The 21,403-nt window shown below is 42.5% G+C and overlaps 1 protein-coding gene across 1 annotated transcript in view; it reads left to right on the top strand.

Annotated features, from left to right (window-relative positions):
* Positions 1 to 21,403, top strand: part of LOC132805838 (glutaminase liver isoform, mitochondrial-like) — a 62,460-nt gene that overhangs the window by 16,594 nt on the left and 24,463 nt on the right. The window contains exons 3-9 of the mRNA XM_060821142.1: positions 622 to 743; positions 6,710 to 6,839; positions 7,385 to 7,464; positions 8,144 to 8,307; positions 14,135 to 14,193; positions 19,536 to 19,568; positions 20,446 to 20,504. Of these exons, the coding sequence (XP_060677125.1) occupies positions 622 to 743; positions 6,710 to 6,839; positions 7,385 to 7,464; positions 8,144 to 8,307; positions 14,135 to 14,193; positions 19,536 to 19,568; positions 20,446 to 20,504 (647 nt within the window). The remainder of the gene's footprint in view (positions 1 to 621; positions 744 to 6,709; positions 6,840 to 7,384; positions 7,465 to 8,143; positions 8,308 to 14,134; positions 14,194 to 19,535; positions 19,569 to 20,445; positions 20,505 to 21,403) is intronic.

The raw sequence follows: 21,403 nt of genomic DNA on the forward strand, positions 1-21,403 counted from the left end.
GTTCCTATCCAAGCTCATTCGATAATCTCTGCAAATGTATATTTATTACAAGTAACAAAAACAAATTATTAAAAGTAAATGTGTTGAGTTAACTGACCTCAGCTGAAGAGGCAGAGGGAGCACAGTAATTTTCTGAGAGAGAGATAAATTAGCCAGGATGACTGCACTTGATGGCTCTCCAATAACTTCTGCTTGAAGTGCACACATACAGAAATCAGATGAGAATTAGAGGGCTGTGATGTCCAGGAGTGTTGAATAGCCTCTCATTATTCAAGTATCCAGATTATTTTCCTGAAGGATAAATACCTGGGATGAGATGTCAGGTGAAATCTTACCCCAGCAAGGAGTCAGCACCTTCAGGAGAGAAGAGAGCAGGCAGAGAGAACATTGGTGAGGGGGGATCAAAGGAAACTTTTCCTGAAAAAGTTTCAAAAACTAAAATGAAATAAAATATTGCTGTTCTTGTTTTATCTTCTTTTGAAATCCTGATAAATTGATGTCATTCACTGAAGAAATAGCACTTATTTCAAAACATGATTTCTGCTTCCAGATAACTCATTGCATTTCATATCATTTGATTCAAATATCATTTCATTTTTGCCCTTTCTTTTCCAATTACAGGCACTGAAATCAACAGGACTGCTGACCTCTGACCCCCGGCTTAAATACTGCATCGATCTTCTGCGTCAAACAGTACAGAGTTCCTCAAGTGGAATTACCCTGGACAGACATCTCTTCAGAAAGTACTAATTTATTAAACATTATCATTACTAAGTCATTCATTCATTTTAAAAACAAAGCTCCCCTCCTCTCCTTTCCTGACATTCACTCTTCCTTTGGTTGCAGCTGGATTGGGAGTTGATGGGTTCTGAACTCTTGGAGGTGGTTGGTTACACAACAGGTGGATTTCAAAACAGCCATTCACACTCAAAAGAACTCCAATTGTTCAAATGTCATAATCATGACCAAGTCTAAATTTGCTCTGGTGGCCTCTATGAGTTCATCAACTTCACCAACACATTCCACCCTGACCTTAAGTTCACCTGGACCATCTTGGACACCTCCCTCTCCTTCCTGGACCTTTCCATGTCCATCAATGGTGACCAACTCCACATGGACATCTTCTACAAACCCACCAACTCCCACAGCTACCTGGACTACGCCTCCTCCCACCCTGCCTCCTGTAAAAATGCCTCCTTCTTCCCAATTCCTCTACCTCCACCGCATCTGCTCCCAGGAGGACCAGTTCCACCACAGAACACACCAGATTTCCCCCCTACGTGATTGATGATGCCCTCCAGTGCAACTCATCCACTTCCCACACGTCTGCCCTCGAACCCCATCCCTCCAACCACACGGCATCGATGTGGATTTCACCAGTTTCCTCACTTCCTCTCCCCCCCCACCTCATCCCAGATCCAACCTTCCAACTCAGCACTGCCCTCATGACTTGTCCATCTTCCTTCCCACCTATTTACTCCATCCTCCCTTCCGACTTATCACCATTACCCCTACCTCCATCTACCTATCGCACTCTCAGCTATCTTCCCCCCAGCCCCACCTCTCTCTCATTTATCTCTCCACCCCCTTGGCTCACAAACCTCATTCCTGACAAAGGGCTGTTGCCCATAACGTCAACTCTCCTGCTCCTCGGATGCTGCCTGACCTGCTGTGCTTTCCCAGCACCACACTCGACTCTGATCTCCAGCATCTGCAGTCCTCACTTTTTCTATGAGTAACCTATCCCATTGAGTCTTCTGTTTTATTTCCAAGAGACTTTTTTAATAAGAGACTAATGTTTCCAGATAACCCAAAACTGTATTCTCTAATCCCACCAACAGCTCAGGGAAAAATACAAATCCAATAATTTGAGCTTTTTAACATTTTAATCTCGCTAAAGAAAGTGGCCTGGTGTAGTTAAGGAAGGAAAGATAGAAAATAAAAATTTTAGGAACTAGCTTTAAGAGAAAAAAATGTTAACAACGAAAGCATAGCTGACCCCAGTGAAGACAGACAGAAGCTGTTTGGGACTGAACGGCTTTAAAATTTTAGGTGTAGACACTTTTAGAAATTGTAAGTAAGAGCCAACCAATGGCTGTAAAATGTCATGAACGATGGGGAGGAGTTTTAGATTAGATTAGATTAGACTTACAGTGTGGAAACAGGCCCTTCGGCCCAACAAGTCCACACCGACCCGCCGAAGCGAAACCCACCCATACCCCTACATTACCCCTTACCTAACACTACGGGCAATTTAGCATGGCCAATTCACCTGACCCGCACATCTTTGGACTGTGGGAGGAAACCGGAGCACCCGGAGGAAACCCACGCAGACACGGGGAGAACATGCAAACTCCACACAGTCAGTCGCCTGGGGCTTACCAGTCAATTGGTAGGTCAGTAATGCGAGCTGGTCTGCATCTCGTTTAAGGACTGCAGATACAATTACTGTACATTAGATATTGCAACAGGTCACAAGACTCTCAAACCAACATACGTTGGTCGGTTAGCTCAGATGGTTAGAGCATGGTGCTAATAAGGCCAAGGTCATGGATTCATTGCCCACGCTGACCAAGTGTAGTGCCGAGATTGGCGAGTGTGTGATGTTTGCAGTGCTGTATCAGCGTTGGCACATTGCTTTGTGGGCTCAGTGGTTAGCACTGCTGCCTCCCAGCACCAGGGTTCCAGGTTCAATCCTGGCCTCGGGTGACTGTCTGTGTGGAGTTTGCACATTCTCCCCTGTGTCTGCGTGGGTTTCCTCCCACAGTCCAAAGATGCACAGATCAGGTGAATTGGTCATGCTAAATTGTCCTGTACAGTTAGGTGCATTAGTCAGAGGGAAATGGGTCTGGGTGGGTTACTCTTTGGAGGGTCAGTGTGGACTTGTTGGGCCAAACGGCCTGTTTCCACGCTGTAGGGAATCTAATCTAATCTACTACTGTGTTTACAGGTCAGCTCAACACAAGTCTGACTTGAGTCAGGAGAAAATGGAATGCTAATATGATGGGGTTAAAAATCACACGACACCAGATTATGGTCCAACAGGTTTATTTGGACGCAGTAGCGTTCAGAGCACTGCTCCTTTATCAGGCCTCTCCACATCATAATATGATAGGCACATTATTCCAGTAAAAGGGGAATGTGGGATAGAGATGAGTGAAGTATGGCTGCAAAGCTTGAACAGAATTTGGAGAGACAGTTTTACCCAACATCTGCATTTCTTCCTTGATCTTTCTTTTAGGTTGAATCCAGGGGAAACTAGAAGCCCCTACATCTGTAATTTATTCAGTTGCAGGGATTGGCAGAAGGTGCTTGCTTAAAGGGATCACTGGCTCCCTACAGAATTCCACACCAGAAATTTTGACTATCCCTTTGCACATAGGGTGGGACAGTGAAATATTTTCAAAGTAAATGTCAATGTACTCCTTAAACATCTTAGCACTTTTTCGTAACATATTGTCTAATGGAAACAAAGGGACATGAAGTGCCAGCCAATCTGACTGGCCTGCTACTGAGTAGTCCCAGTGGCACCAGAATCTAGTGGTCAGTGAAGACTACAGGCAGTCCCAAGAAGATGAAAATGTCTCCTAGAGTTAAAGGTAAGGGTTTGAGGCACAAAGTGGGAGATTTCCCCCCAAAGGAGGAAACTGCACCCCCCCCCACCTTTTCCACATTTTAGCCCAAGCTGTGAAAGATATGAACTGGCTATCTTCCTTTTGCCTTCCCCGGCAGCATGTATTATTATAGTGGAGAAGGTTTGAGGTCCTTAAGTGGCCATTTATTGGCATCTTAAGGACCAGCAGGCCCAAGGTTGGGCAGGCTACCCCATAACTTATCTCCCTTACCCTCCCATAATATGAAGGCAGCTCAGGAGTGGTCAGGAAGATGGTAGGTTCGCCACCCGCTTTATTTTATATGCCCTCAATATTTAAACGTGCTGAGGGAGCTGTAAAACTCATTACAAAGATTGTAAAGGTCTTAGTAGAACTCAGTTTCAACCTCCTGGAGAGGGATGAAGTAGGCAGTTGTGCTCCTGATACACTCATTAAGGCCCTTGTGTGTGTATTGTCTGTGACCTTCGTATGTAGAAAATATGCTGACACTCACTGTTTTGGCTGATATATGCAAAACAGTGACTTGGGAGAGATCTGAAAGGCACATCTCACCCATGGAACTAGTGTCACAGCTTCATACAGCTCCTTCAAGGGGGTGAACAGATGTTTTTAAATGAACATTTTAAATGAGCTGTTTAGACATTTGTCACTGAAACATGTTCTATCTTGTCTTTTCCAAGGTAGGCTTCTGGAGTCTCATCTTGTCTCCAATCTGGAAAAGATATACATTGGATGCACCTCCTGCTTTATTGATCTTATTCCCACTAAATGTTGACCACCCAATTTACCTTCTTGGCCCCCTTGCTAGCAGATATTATGGACAGTTCCCTCTCTTTAAGTATTTTAACTCTCTCTTTTCAAATCATCACCCTTTTTCTCAAATGTTACACCCTTAAATTCTTCAGCCTTCCAACATCCTTTTCTTCTCAATCCTTGACACCTCCGAAATCCATACTGGTCTTTCCCACAACTCCATGTTTGAACCATAGCACTGGGATATAATTCTATTGGCAATGCTAATTTTTTTTTGCAAGGGCACACAATCTTGTTTTGATGTGGTGTTCAACAAAACTACCCTAAGTGTAAGCTTCATTTTGTATATCATGCTTGGTGTGATTTTGTTTTCCTTTCGTCCCTTTTCCCCTCCAACTTTCTCATCATTAATTTTGTGAGGTGAGGGGCTTTAAAATATTCAGTGAAATGCAACGATACATCTTTCTGGTGCTTGGGTGTCTCTGATCAGGTACTTAACAGAGGGTGTTTATAACAGCTTCAACCACAAAGACCTGTCAAATGTGTGAGCTGCAATGTGTTTTAATGAGCACATATAGGCCTCAAGGATATTCTTCAAATGATAGGACTGACCCTCCAGTGCCCTGGACCTGCTGTTGCTGGAAAGGTTATAAATCAACCTATCACACGATGCTCATATTTCAAGGGCTGAGTTTATATTTAATCTTCTCATTAGATGTCATAGTTGGAATCAAATCTTGTTGTGTAGGACAGCCAGGTTCTTATCGCAGCAAATAAACCAGCTATAAAAAATGGCTCAGAATTCATTTATGGATACACTTCACTCCACATTGTTTTGCAATTGTATATATCTGTGACTTCAGCCTTTTCAAACATAACTAGTCATTTTTAATGAAGGAATCTATTCCAGAGGGCAGTACAAATTCTTTTCCTTGCAGCAAAAACCAAAGAAGGTATTTAAAATATTTTGGCAAAACACATCCTGAAAAGGTGCTGATGGTTGACAATGAGTGGTAGATTTTCAACACTCTCCAAATTACCCTGACATCTCTGGAATTGAAGATTAATTTTCTGGATACTGCTTGCTTTGAGCAAAGAAGTTGAAGGGAGATCTAATAGAGGTGTACAAAATGGTGAATGGTTTAGATAAAGTTAAAAAAAAAACTAGAGGATACATATTCAGGCTTGGAGCAAAATATAAAGGGGAGACATGAGGAAGAACTTTTTTTATATATTGAGTGGTAATGTCTTTGAACATAGTCCCCATCAGGTGAGTGGAAGCAGAGAGGATGGCATGAATTGAAAAAGAAATTGGAAGGGCACTTGAGGGAAATAAACTTACAGAATGGATTACTTTAGAGGAACAGCAAGAATTTGATGGGTCAAAATGGGCTTCTCTTATGCTATTATGACTCTAATACTCTGTGCTGTGAGCAACCTAGAAAAAAAATCGTGGAACTTTATTTTAATAAAGTATTCTTTGACCATTTCATTTATTACTTATTAAAATATATAACATGCCAGAGGGATAGGCTGTTTCATGAACAGTCAAGATTAATACAATTTTCTTCCCTTTCCAATTAGCATGGAAAAACATTTGAAAGATGGACCAATGGCAAGGTTGGTAGGGTGCCGGGGTAGTTTGAGGTCAAATAATGAAACCTTAAGGAGTGTATCCAGAGTTGGTAACCCTACTTGAGTGACTGAAGTTGTACACCCTGAGGGACAAAGTTATCTGAAATCACAGCTTTTGCTTCTCATTCAGGAAACAAAGCAAATAAAGTGGTTCACATAGGAGATTTAAAATTAGATATGTTTGAAAAAGGAATGGTGAGCAAAATAATTAACCGAAACATTGGCCCAGGAGTTAGCAGATCCTTTAGACTCTCTCCAATTATTGCACTGAACCTATAGCTACTATAGTCAACTGCTAAATTAATTAACTAAAAACATATTAGGAGTTTTACTTCATTTAAAGTTGTTCCTACTTGCTCTTGGATCTCAACAAGCATGATTTTGATAATTGAAGGAAGTAAGTCAGTGCATTCATGGTTTATTCAGGATGCTGGAGATGGTACAAAGTGGAATGACATCTATTGAAATTATGATTCACTATCATATCTTTACCGTTGAATAAGAATGTAGCTTTATGATTGACAGCGTTTACAGAGTAAAATTAGAGATTTTATTTTTGAGGTGCTTTTACGCTACCTTTGGCACTGGAGTGAAGTAATTACTTCTTTGTGCTGACTCTGAATTTGAAATGTGAATGCACCTTTGTTGATCTACACTATACGGGTCAGCTGTGCTGATTGTTTTCACCAATTGTCTTTCTGGTTAAGGGTCTTTGGGAGTAACATCGTGCTGCTTACCCAGGCCTTCAGGAAAAAATTTGTCATTCCCGACTTTGAAGTATTTTCCTCACACATAAACCGGCTTTATGAGAATGCAAGAAAGAAGACCTCTGGTAAGGTAAGGCATGAAAAATTAGATTTACAGTGTGTTGTAGATAATTGCAGAATTCCTTGGAGAGTGTAAGCAGGTGATTTTGACTACAATTTATGTCAATGGGGTCCAACATCAATTGACATCAAACTTGGTTCTGGTATTAGGTGATTATCCCACATGGTGATAAGATATGCTAAATCATGGCTAAATGCTCCCTACTAGTGAATTTAACTTCAGGTTATTATTACATTCTTGAATACTCTAATTCTATGACCTTTTATGACATAGCAACTTCACCTACAACCAACTGGACCTCAAGCTCTGAAATCCTCTAAGTTACACAAACACCCACTCCACATTTTAAGACTGTCTTTGAAATGTAGTTGTTTGACCAAGCCTTTGATATCTTCTATTATCTCTGACTTTGGCTAAGTATCTGTTTTCCATATTGCTCTATTTAGCACTTTGGGAATGTGTTTCTCCATTAAAGGCATTATATAAATATAGGTTGCTGTTGTTGTTTTAAAGTCTCCCATACCCAGGTTTAAAAGCAATTGTATCATTCACAGGTTGCAGACTATATCCCACAGCTGGCAAAGTTCAGCCCGGATCTGTGGGGGGTGTCTCTGTGTACCGTAGATGGACAGAGGTAAGTTTTAAACTCACCATCACATAAACTGGAGGGCATCGCACTGCAAATGGGACAGTCCTGATATATCTTATCTGTAAATAGCAAGTCTTCTTGCTGTATCCCCTCGGGAAGGGGAACAAGGGATGAAGACCTGTTTTCAGAGAAGAAAGTTTTGGCAGAGGGATGGTCTCCCCATTCAAACCACCTCAATAACAACACAATGGTTAACAGGAATCCTACTTGAGGATTGTGTGAACACTATATGGGCAGCTGAATTGTTAATGGTACAGTCCACTGAACTTACCCATGCCACATAGGACCACTTTGTCCATGGCTGCATTCATAATTGATGTGTTTACTTAAATCAATTTTCCTGTTATTCCTGGCAAGGCCAGCATTTATTAACCCAGCCCTTGCCTTTGAGAAGCTGATGCAGGGTATTACTCTTGAAGCGCTGTTGGTGCCTAAGTGTTATGAAGCTCTTTAAAGTATTCATCATCAGGGTGGTGCAAAATGACTCACCGAATACAATCTGAGCTAAAAGAATTTTACCACGTCACTATTGCAACTAGAACCTGGGCAAAAACAGAATTAAAGCCAAACCAGTTGTAATGGTGCTTATATTTTGTAAAATTAAAACCGATTGCTTCATTTAGTTATCTGAAGATGGCTATTTTGTTTATCCCTCTCTCCACAGACACTCTGTTGGAGACACCAAAATCCCCTTCTGTTTACAATCCTGCATAAAGCCATTGGAGTATGCCATTGCAGTTAATGAGTTCAACACTGATTATGTTCACCAGTATGTGGGCAAAGAGCCCAGTGGACTACGGTTCAATAAGGTCTTTTTGAACGAGGAAGGTGAGTATCACAGCAACGTGTAAGTGCTCTCATAAGCACCTAGTCTTAGCCCAATTGATGAGCATACAGGACCAGAGTTCCATCTCCCCTTGGCAACAAAATACACAAAGGAGATTTCATCTCACCTATGCATTAGCTGTTGCTATAGAGGTGTAATTTACTGTAGAATAATAGAACTAACAGTACATCTGTCATCGACAACAAAAAGTAAAAGTGACTTCAAGCACTTGGAGTGTGAATATTACACATAAATGGAGTCAGGAAAGTAAAAGGTATGGACATTTCAAAGGTGCATATGACAGCTGTTTTCTTGCATGTATATATTTTATGTGTATAAACTGATAGAAGATAAACACTGATAAAATGTTACAGCTTCAATCTTTTTAAAATAACAACTACTGATAGTGCCACAATCTGCCTTTATTGAAAAGATATTTGGGGTGGCATGGTGGCTCAGCGGTTAGCTCTGCTCCCTCACAGCACTAGGGACCTCAGTTCAATTCCAGTCTTGGGCAACTGTCTGTGTAGACTTTGCACATTCTCCCATGTCTGCATGGGTTTCCACTGAGTGCCCTGGTTTCCTCCCATGGTCTGAATATGTACAGGTTAGGTAGATTGGCCATTGGGGATAGGGTTGGGGGTTTGATCTAAGTGAGATGCTCTTTGGAAGACTGGTACAGAGTTGATAGGCTGAATGACCTCTTTCTGCACATTAGGGATTCTACCTTCCTAAAAAGGATAAATGGTTCATATTTTTTAGTATTTCACTATTGATCTTAAATGGGGGGAGAGAGGATTGGAATGTTGGAGCTGATTAGAAATGCCCTTACATTTCCAGACCTTCAGTGCAAGACAAAGTTTCTATGAGGACCGCCAAACCTGAGAGGAATTTTCAGGAAGCCTTCACAGTTGACAAAGGCCAGAGATTGGCAGTGTTTCTTGAATTTTCTGTATAAAGGAAATCATAACTGTTGTGCTTCTTGATGGGCATTAACTGCAGTGATTCTGGAAAGGGTTTGTCACCCACTGGGAGAGATAATTTATCAACACCTCCAATGCACTAGCTTAGCCTTAAGCACCAGGGTCCCAGGTTCAATTCCAGCCTCGGGCGACTGTCTGTGTGGAGTTTGCACATCCTCTCAGTGTCTGCATGGGTTTCCTCCGGGTGCTCCGGTTTCCTCCCACATTCCAAAGATGTGCAGGTCAGGTGAATTGGCCATGCTGAATTGCCTATAGTGTTAGGTGTATTAGAGGGGAATGGGACTGGGTGGGTTACTCTTCAGAGAGTCAGTGTGGACTTGTTGGGCCGAAGGGCCTGTTTCCACGCTGTATGTAATCTAATCTAATCTAATGGAGGAAAAGAGGATCTGAGGACCAGGATCCCAAACTGGAGACGAATGTCATTGTTTAATCAGGCAGCAGTGATTCCCATTCTTCTATTTACGTCAGACTCTTGGATGAACAACAGCAGGAATTTTGAAGCAAAGCACTGGTGAAGCATCATCTGTAGTGCCTCACAAGATTCTCCAAATCTGGTGGAATGAAGGGCAATCAACAGCAGTGTTCTTTCCTAAGCCACCTTGCCCACTAACAAGGCATTAATCATTCAAAACCAGCTGTGCCAGATTAATTTGTGCACCCAACACCGGCATCTGTATTATGATTTAGTCCGTTATGCTTTCTCTTACCTCCACCACTACCCCAACTCAATTTTGATGGTTCACACTGCCCATAATGGGCTTTGAATATAAACTTCTAATTGGCGACATGGATGATTTGGATCTGATTTGACTTGGTTTTGATCTCACATAAGTGCATTGGTGACAGTCCAGTGACTCAGTCCAAATGTCACAAAGAATAGGGTCAGAATGCTGTCTTTCACCTGGGCAATGAACACAGCAACTGGCACAGCCCCTTTCAATGAGTGGGTTCCCTCTCATGGTCAGTCTTCTGATTAAGGATATCAGCAAGTACATTACTTTTGTCTGGAATCTGGAATTGGAACAGATCGAGTTCAGCAGCCCATTGGGTCTCTGTCGCTTCCAACTTAGTAGATATTTAAAAGTAGCCACGTGAGTTGATGTCTATAAACACTTAAAATGCTGCACCAGTCATAATGTCATGAACTCTGGGAAATAGCTTATCTCAAAGCTAGCAGTTCGAGTTTCATTCTGAAGTGATTTTGCATATTCCTCTTGTTCAATTGGACGCTGTGGTGTGAGTGATAACCAGTAATCATTCCTTCTACCCTTGAATCTGTGACAGCAACACTAGACCAAATACACTGGTGTTTGTTTCCAGCGTAAAAGAGAGGTGGAAAGCTGGATAGCTGAGGATAGGTGATAAGACAAGCTTCAGTTGACGGAACAGAAGAAGTCCCTATAATGCCCCATTCACTACTGCACCTTGTACATTCTTTCCCACCGTTCTTTCAGTATTCTTGGATTTCCTCAGCAAATCATGAAGTATGGTGTAGAGCACATAACCTCAACGTAAAAAGCTAGACCAAAGAACCTGTGCAATTCCATCTCTATCTTAGATTGGGCCGCCTCTATATCTCTCAGATGTACTCATCATCATACTCACCTTCTTTAGTAATGAAGTGCACAAGATACTGTACTTTTGTCAGGAAAAGTTGGCATTTCTCTGGTCAAACCTTCAAGTTGAACTTTAACTAGCAGACTAAGATGGTGTCGAGTCTGTCAAGGGCTCTTTGAATGTCATGTGCAAAAATGAGTATGTACAAACACACAAGAGGTGACTGGAAATTAAGGTTACCAATGCTTTGTCCATCACAAACATGAAGGTGGCAGGGGTACTAGAGCCCAAACAGCATTCTCATGAATTTGTAAAATCCCCCAGTACCCATTTGGAATGAAATCGTATTAACGTCTTGTTCAACAATAGGTAGCTGGTTATAACCATGGGACAAATCGAGGCTGCAGAAATACTTTGCACTTTTTAAGAATTTGTTATGCTTCCTTAATCGTAGGTGGAGGGTAGGCATCCTTTGTGTTGAGTGCCTAGTAATCAGAGATTCTCAGTTTTCCACCTTTCTTCCTCAAAAGGATCAGGGAAGGGATAGTATCCTCTATCAGTTGGTTCATGACAAGGAGAGTGAGGTGAAGCAACTCATCCTTCCTGACACTCTCAAATTTTAAGCATTGGTGCCAGTTCATGATCAAACAGGATACTAAGCAACAGAAAAGATGACTGCACTGACCAAACTGTGGTGTTACTAGGATCAATATTCCCTCTAAATTTTCTTCCTCCTCTATGGACCTTCAAGATCTGTGCACAGCAACAGCTTCTTAAGCAGAAGCCATGCAGTGACATGACAATTGGTGTGTGCAGAGCACACCAGCAGTTGCGCATTAACTTGGCCATTGCGTGGGATTGTAGCTGGTATCGATGACTACTCTTGAAATTGAGAGAGGTGGACTTTGGCCAAAGCAGGCAAGTGACTTCACCCTAGCACAAAATCCCTAATTGCCAAGAGAGCTCCAGAAATCATTACAATGGATGTTACGGTCTTTAAACCCAGCAGCATGTTCGCATACTTATGTATGTCTTCACCAAGTTCATACAGGCCCTTCCTACCTTTAACCAAAGGGCCCCAGATGTTTGGGATCCTGAACCTCAGTAATCAAACAGCCAGACATTGGTGGTCACACCTATGTTGTTGAACCAGTAGCTGGAAGGCAGCCTTGGAAATTAGTTCACAGAGGGAGCTGCTAAAGGCCAGAGGTCTGGTGGATGATGTGGAGGCAAGCAGCCTATTCCGCTGTATTACAGAACCTGGAGTGTTGGTGAGTGATGGCTCAAGTAAAATGGAGTCAGACAGCAATTCTGGAGTGACCCATATGTTGTGAATCTAGGGTGCTTATCTGGTGTGAGGAGGCCTACTCCATCCCGAGAAGAGACACTGGGAGGTAATAACTGAAGCAAGAGGCGCTAGTGTACTTCCCGATCAGATAAATGTTCGCTGACTGCTTTTATGTACTATATGTCGTTGCCAGAATAGCCCGTAGGGAACTGAAGGGCACTTGTTGCACAGTGGTAATGTCCCTTCCTCTAAGCCAGAAGGCCCAAGTTCAAATCTGACCAGTTTTTAAAATTCATTTGTGGAATGTGGGCATCACTGGCCAGAATTTATTGCCTGTCCCTAGATGCCCTTGAAAAGGTGAGGGTGAGCTGACTTCTTGAACTGTTATAGTCTGCCTGCTGTGAGTAGACCCACAATATCCTTAGGGAGGGAATTCCAGGATGCTGACTCAGTGACAATGAAGTATCAGCAATATATTTCCAAGTCAGGGGGTGGTGTTTCCATGTATCTGCTGCCCTTGTCGTTCGAGATGGAAGTGGTTATGTATTTGGAAAGTGCTGTCTAAGAAGCCTTGGTAAATTTCTGCAGTGAATCTTGTAGCTAGTACACACTGCTGCTACTGATCGTTGGTGGTGCAGGGAGTGGATGTGGTGCCAATCAAGCAGGAGCTGCTTCATCCTGGATGGTGTCGAGCTTCTTGGGTGTTGTTGGAGCTGCACCCATCCAGGCAAGTGGGGAGTATTCCATCACACTCCTGACTTGTATCTTGTAGATGATGGACACGCCTTGGGAAGTTAGGAGATGAGTTACTCGCTGCAGTATTCCTAGCCTCTGACCTGCTTTTGTAGCTATTGCGTTTATGTGGCAAGTCCAGTTGGTCAAACGTAACCCCCAGGATGTTGATAGTGGGGGATTCAGTGATGATAACACCATTGACTGTCAAGGAGCATTTGTGTGACACAAATGTTACTTGCCATTTGTCAGCCCAAGCCTGGATATTGTCCAGATCTTGTTGCATATCAACATGGACTGCTTCAGTATCTCAGGAGTCACAAATAGTGCTGAACTTTGTGCAATCATCAGTGAATATCCCACTTCTGACCTTATGATTGTGGAAGGTCATTGATGAAGCAGCTAAAGATGGTTGAGCATAGGACACTATCCTGAGGAACTCCTGAAGAGATGTCCTGGAGCTGAGTTGACTGACCTCCAACAATCATTACCATCTTCCTATGTGCCAGGTATGACACTAACCAGCGGTGACTTTGCCCCATGATACCTATTGATTCCAGTTTTGCAAGGGCTCCTTGATGCCACACTTGGTTGAATGCAGCTTTGATGTTAAGGGCTGTCACTCTCACTTCATCTCTAGCATTCAGCTTTTTGTCTGTGTTTGATTAAAGACTGTAATGAGGTCCAGAGCTGAGTGGCCCTGGTGGAACCCAAGCTGAACATCACTGAGCAGAGGTGCTGCTTGATAGCACTATTGATGATACCTTCCATCCCTTTATTGATGATTGAGAGCATACTGATCGGGTGGTAATTGGCTAGGCTGGATTTGTTCTGCTGTAAGATTTGTTCATGCTCTAATCAACCTGCTCCCGAAGTGTGTAATATCTCTGAACAGGTTGATTGGAAAATATCAAGCAGGGAAACATGTCATGGTGCCTCCAGCAGGAGACGGTGACAGGAAGTGTACTGAGCAGGGGAACTTGGGCAGTTGTACAGACTGTCTCTGGAGGAAACTGTCCTTTGTCAAAATTAAGCCTCATGGAGACAGGCAGACACAGACAAAGGATTTCCTCAGCTTGATGTGAGCTAGACTTAATTCCATGTACTTACACTGCTTTCCTAAGTTAAGCCTTAATTTCCCTTCATATTTGTAAAGACCTGATGCAGTGAAATAAAGAATCCCCATTTCATGATCTTCAGATTTGCGTGTGCTTTAATGTAATATAAAAACTTCATACCATTAATCTAAACATGCTGTTTTCTCTTTAGATAAACCCCACAATCCCATGGTCAATGCAGGAGCAATTGTTGTTACCTCACTTATCAAGGTAAGATAACAAGGCAACTTGGACAGGGATTAAAGGAAGTCTTGGGCAGAGTAACTAATTGGTGTGACAAACTGTGCTAACAGGCTAGCACCTGGAGGGAAATTCAGCCCTACAGTAGGCACAATAAAATTATCTTAAAAGTACTGTCACAATATTGTTTACACTACATTTTACTTCCTTTCAGAAACAACCCTATAGAGTAATCAACCTAATGTGATGAATAATAATCGATCAATGTTGCTAAGGTAGTTATGACACTTTTTTCAATAAAATTACTCAAGAACAAACCACGACAAGCAGACCAAACACAGCCAGAAACCCTAACCACCTTACCATACATCAAAGAAGTTTCAGAAATGACAGCTAGACTACTAAGACCCCTCAGAATCCAAGTAGCACACAAACCCACCAACACTCTCTAACAAAAACTTACAAACTTAAAAGACCCAGTACAAACATAGGACAAACAGGAAGAAAGTTAGCCACCAGGATACACGAACACCAGCTAGCCACAAAAATGACACGACCCTCTCTCCCTACACACGGAGAAAAAAAACACCATTTCAACTGGGACAATACATCTATCTTGGGACAGGCTAAGCAAAGACATGCCGGAGAATTCCTAGAGGCCTGGCACTCCAACCACAACGCCAAAAACAAACACATAGATCTGGATGCCATCTATCAACCCCTCAGAAAATGAACAGGAAATGACAAACCCCAGGAACTCCATCCAGGAGAAAGATAGAAATAGAAAGCAGGAGACAACAGCTTCGCTTCACTTGGAGGTCGCCACTGATAATGTTACCTAGCCAGGTAATGAAACATCTGGATATCAAACCTACAGCTCAGCGAGCAAACCTACACCCTAAATTAATCCATCCTGATATATTATAACACACTGGTGGAGCAGGTGTGACTTAGCCCAGACCTTTTAGCTCAAAGGTCCACTGCACCATAAGAGCTCTCACATTGTCATTTTGTTTTATTTTTTATATCCAGAAGTGCTCTTACACACAACTGAGCATTGTAGCCCTGCCCCCCCCCCCCCATCACTAAATCACCTGTGGTATTTTTTGAGATTAGATTAGATCCCCTACAGTATGGAAACAGGCCCTTCAGCCCAGCAAGTCCACACTGCCCTCCGAAGAGTAACCTGGCCAGACCTATTCCCCTACTCTATATTTACCCCTAACTGACGCACCTAACACTATGGACAATTTAGCTCCGCCAATTCACCTAACCTGCACATCTTTGGATTCTGGGAGGAAACCAGAGCACCCGGAAAAAACTCACGCAGACACGGGGACAATGTGCAATCTCCACACAGACAGTTGGCCGAGGCAGGAAACAAACCCGGGTCCCTGGTGCTGTGAGGCAACAGTGCTAACCACTGAGCCACCGTGCCACCCCACTTCTATTATCCATTACCACTACCATAAATCATCACTGTTTCGAACTGAATAATTTACGTGCAAAGTCTATTAAGGTAATGCAGGCCATCAAATATGAGGGAGAGTGGGAAGGGGCTAAACCAAAATGGAGCTGAAAGGAGAGATAACGCACTGTATCCCCTGCAGTGCCCACCTCTCTCTGAAGGCATTGAGTATTGGTGGATACCACATACTCCTTCTCCAATGACATGTAGCTGCAGAGGAGGGTCAGGCAGCCAACAGATATGACCCCCTCCCACAGCCTGCTTTCTGGACTGGTTTACTGCCAGCCTGGTCAGGCCAGGAGCAGACCCATCAGGAGGCCCTTCAATCTGCCCACACCCCTCCAGACCGGATATCCAAAGATCAGGAATATGAGTCTGAAGTGCAATCAAAAGCACAGCAAAAGATTTCTCAAACACTAAAAAGGGGGTGCAATTGTCCACAACCAATAAAATACATGGACTCCTCAGCATCGCAAGATAAACTGTTGGGCTGGAAGTCCATGAACCACGGTAACCTGAGGATATAAGGGACTGCTACATGCAATACCCTCTATTCAAGGTCCCTGATGGAAAATGGGAGGAGTCCTGTGTTGAACAACCTCTACTGGAGATCTCCACTGCCCAGGGTGTCCAGATGGTAGATGAAGGAGTCGGGGTGGCTGGTGTGCAACAGCAGCCTGTAAAAAACACTCCTATGTGCCAGTCAGAAGGACACACAGGACATTCCCATGAGGCAGTTCAGGTTGTGGGGCACGGGCTCCTGAGGGAAGTTCAGGACCTCGGGGCCAATGAAAAATTCCATCCAAGCAGGGGTCAGCAGTGGCGGGATTCCACCACACACCTGTGGATCCTCCAACTGGTGCACGACGTTAGGTCCGAGCACTGCTGTTTTCAGGTGACAGATGGTGCTGGCTGCAAACTGGACATCCATCGCTGCCATTTCCTGCAGCGACATCCAGACCAGGCCTCCATCACCCAGCATGTCTGACTCTGGACATGCCCGTGGCCACAGCGCTCCTTTCCACCAGCCACTCAATAGCCTCTACTCCTGATGACAGGAAGACCTGGTGTGAGTCGACCATATTCCAGACATTAATCAGATCCTGGGAAAAGACAAGCAGCATCCTGAGGGAGACCTGAAGACCCGCAAAGTCAATGAACAGATGCTGCATGTCATAGTTGAGGTCACAAACCCTGTGGAAGAAACAACTCGCCAGGATGCACCATCTGGGAGGATGCTCAACATAAAGGTATCACTGCAGGGTTTGAAAATGTCACAATAACGCTCTTCTTAAATTAGTTGCACCTAATGCTCAATAGGTGTAAGATGAGAATGAAGGACAATAGTAGAAATATAGGTTGGACCAGTCTACTATTGTAGGCTGTGAATTAATATAATGCATCTCATAAGGACAATATTTAGTTCCATGATTCCCTGTTGGTGGGTTCCAAGTAATCTTCAGAGAAGGTACTGACAAGAAGTTAAGCATTAAACTATGTGAGCCACTTAATAACAGTTACAGACATTGGCTGCAGAACAAAATTGCAGATGCATCAGAACAATTTGCTTGTCTGTTCTCTCAAGGTTATTACTTGATGCCAAGTCCACAAAGCCAGACAACAGAAACAGTTTGGGATCATGTCTTCAAATCTGATGTAGGCTTTTCCCAAGTTGGCATTGAGGTGAGTTGTGCCCTTTCTGCTGGCACTTGCCCCAAAAAGCAAAGCTAAGGCAATGCCTAGAACTCTGAGTTAACACAAGCTCTACCACATCACCGGTGTTCTAGAGAGACAACTAACCTCACTATCCCTGGTTGGCAGTGGGAAAGGTTCCTGCTCCCTGGGTAATCCTGTTCTTTCCATCCTCACTCCAACAGTGCTACACCTACTGCCTGTTGAGACGAGTTACATGAACAGAAACTGCAGTTTAAACCTGAAACCTTCTTGATTCATACAATATATATTTTATTTTTAAAACCTAAAATGGTGGCTCAGTGGTTAGCACTGCTGCCTCATAGCATCAGGGACCCAGGTTTGATTCCAGCCTCAGGCGGTTGTCCATGTGGAGTTTGTCCATTTTGTGTCTGTGTGGGTTTCCTCCAGGTGCTCCACTTTCCTCCCACAGTCCTAAGATGTGCAGGGTAGATTAGCCATTCTAAATTACACATAGTGTCCAGGGATGTGCAGGCTAGGTGGATTAGCCACAGCAAATGCACGGTTACAGAGATAAGGTAGGGGAGTGGGTCTGGGTGTGATGTTCTTCAGAGGATCGGTGTGGACTCAAGAGACCAAATGACCTGATTCCACACTATAGGGATTCTATGATTCTATCATCATTGGGAAGAATTAATGAGAAATCTGCTGTTTCACTTTGTACTGTGGCTTTTAACAATCTCTATTCTAGACACACAAGTCTATTCAGGCTTCAACAAAACTGCAGAGCAAGGCTATTTTTCAGTCAGATGGAGTGACAAGTAGACCCATTAGAAGAGAGTAAATACATTCAGTAGGCTGCTGACAATCTGCATTTAGCCAGTATTTAATACCTAGTAATCAGAAATCACACTGACTAATATTACACAATCCCTATAAAAATAAAAGACTCTCTTATTGTTGCTAACTCCTGTCTGCACATCCCCAATCTTTCTGTTCCAAAGCTCATTTACATTTCAGTTGATACTGGCTGGTTAATGGTAAATATGTTACAGTGTGCTTGAGTAAATCCCAAATTCCTGCTTTATATCAAATTCTGGTCCCTCACTTTAGGGTCAATTGTTAAGTCAGATGCTTTGATATATTGTGCAATTGCTTCAAGGACTATTTTCATACAATTGTCTGATTGTGTAAATTGGTTCATTTATATCATGGGTGGCTTCTGCAGCAGTCAGGCCAATACACCAAATAAGTGCAGACAGAAAATTGTTGTTTGTAACATCACTACACGTCTCTCTCACTTGGTATCCATACATTTCTCTGTTGGAGCTGGCATTTTCGGTTGAGATATTAAACCGAGACCCAGCCCATTTGCACTAAAGACCCCAGGGAAAGAGGGTGGTCTACCCAATATTTTTTTCTCAATCAACATATTGCTTAACATATGAGGAATGTTGAGGACTCTGGGACTATACTCAATGGAGTTGAGAAGGATGAGAGGGGATCTGATTGAAACTTACAGAATACTGAATGGCCTGAACAGAGGAACTGTTGAGAAGGTGTTTCCAATGGCAAGAGAGACAAGGACCCGAGGGCGCAGCCTTAGAATAAAGTGAAGACCCTTTGGAACGAAGATAAGGAGAAATTTCTTCAGCCAGAGAATGGTAAATCTGTGAAATTCACTGCCACAGAGGCTGTGGAGACCAGGTCACTGAGTATATTTAAGATGGAGATAAATAACTTCTTGATTACCAAGAGGGATCAAAGGTCATGGGGAAAAAGCAGGAAAATGGGGTTGAAAAACCTGTCAGCCATGATTGAATGGCAGAGCAAACTCAATTGGCCAAATGGTCTAATCTGCTCCTATGTCTTATTATCTGGTTATTAACACATTGCTGTTTGCAAAAACATGCACAAAATTGACTGCTGTGTGACTTACATTTCAAAGTACTTCTTTGGCTCTGAAGTGTTTGAGGACATCCTGAGGTTGTGAAAAGTGCTATATAAATGTAAGTTCTTCATTTTTTCTGTTTCTTTTTTATTTCTCTATCCCTCTCACTTGTATCATTGAGAGTCCATATCTCTTCTTCCTACTTTCCCTTTCTCCCTACCTGTTTCCAACCACAGGAAGAAAAACAATATTTAAGATGCAACATAGCACCTGCTAATATTTTATATTTTCATTTGCTTTTCAACAAAGGACCTGTGGAATATTCTGCAAACTGATGCTAATTTCCTCTTGTATTTGCAGCCTGGAGCTAACAAAGCAGAGAAATTTGACTGTGTGAGTATATCACAAACAGCAGTATACAAACAAAATCAGTGATTTACCTTGAGGCTCTTTAATCTGGTAGGATACATGCAAACATCTCATAATCTGACTGGAGATGCAGAAAATCAAATTTACTGAACTTCAAAACATGCTTGCATGATTGGACTGTTTAAATTTAAAAGGCAAGATTGGCACTGTTAGGATAGCAAAAAACACTAGAGATATCTCTACATCAGCTTCATAAAGTGCAAAAAACTCCACAGTATTAACCTCATCTCTGTGTTACCTTGTGTAATCCATCACTATTGGTTCATGGTATGCATTCAATGCTTGCCGTGTTTTTTCCAACTATATATTATTGCCACTAAATAGGTAAACTGTGCTATTGTAGGCGAGTTCCCGTGTAATCTGAACTCTAAAGATTAGATAACTCTTCAGTAATCACACCCAGCGATCGTTATTCTTTAGCAATGCTACACTATGTGTCTCATCAGATGTGGCCCACTGTGAACACCCAAAGCATTGACTGGTTTCAAACAGTGATGCAGTAGTACTCTCCTTTTCATGATTAGATGCCCTCCTGACATATTGGTAACTAACATCTCAAATACATAATCTGATTCCACTCCATGTTGTTTAATGCTAATCACACTTAAAATTAAAATGATTTTTTTGTTAGATATATTTAAATTACAGACAATGCCTGCATAACAGGAATCAAAAGTATCTTATAAAGGATTTCCCACGGACTCTAAAGGAAGCTTAAAATTTTGCCAGACCTACATGATTCTGATATGCAGCTGTGCTTTCCATCCTGTCTGTAGCAGAGTAGCCTCACTGTTTTTGAAACGGAAGCCTGGCTCTAAAGTTTCTGTTTTTGTTTACACAGGTTATGAATTTTCTGAATAAGATGGCTGGTAATGAATATGTGGGCTTCAGCAATGCTACGTAAGTACCAAACTGCTTTCCTATATTTGCCAAATTTCATGCCTCTAACAGTAGTTTGCTGTTAAACTGAGGATACTTTGCTAGTGAGCCCACTACCGTCCTTTCAGCTTTGCTCATCTGTGCCTGTTTTTCTTCAAGAATGTACCTTATGGGTTCATGATCCACTCCAGCACTCATTACATAATCTATGCTGAGAATTGCAGTACACTACTGAGGATGTGCTGCAACACCAGAAGTTTTGTCTTTTGACATTAAACCAAAACTCCCACATATTGCTTCATGTGAATGTACAGGTTCTTGAGGCACCAGTGAGCTTTCCTTGGTATCCTGGCAAAATTTCTCCCTTGACCAAGATCAAAGAAATGGATTAATTGTTCATTATTGGCAAATTACCTGCATGTTTTCCAGAACAGTAGTAATTGTGTTTATCACGAAAGTAGCTCCTAGTCTGTAAAGTTATTTGGGAATATCCTAAGGATATGAAAGGTGCTATGTAAATACAGTTTTACAGGTTTGTGCCTTGTCCCCTATATTGTCCATTCCTAAAAATGTTATTTTGAGCCATGAGAACAGCATGAACTAACTCCATTTTTCAAATAGTTCCAGACAATATAGCTTATAAGGTCTTGTGGCGCAGTGGTAGTGTCTCTATCCCTGATCCAGGAGGCCATGGTCCATCTGTTCTAGAGATACATTCTAATATGTTTGAGCAGGTTGGTTGATAGGACTCTTTTATGGTACAGTGGTGATGCCCCTACTTCTGGACCAGGAGGCTCAGGTTCAAGTCCCACTGGTTCCAGAGGTGTGTGATAGCAACTCTGAACAGGCTGATTAAAACAGAAAAATCGAGAATAATAATCATTCCCTTTGAACCACTGGAGTATCAAGCAATGAGCTTA

Source organism: Hemiscyllium ocellatum, chromosome X (assembly GCF_020745735.1).
Source record: "Hemiscyllium ocellatum isolate sHemOce1 chromosome X, sHemOce1.pat.X.cur, whole genome shotgun sequence".
Lineage (NCBI taxonomy): Eukaryota > Metazoa > Chordata > Chondrichthyes > Orectolobiformes > Hemiscylliidae > Hemiscyllium > Hemiscyllium ocellatum.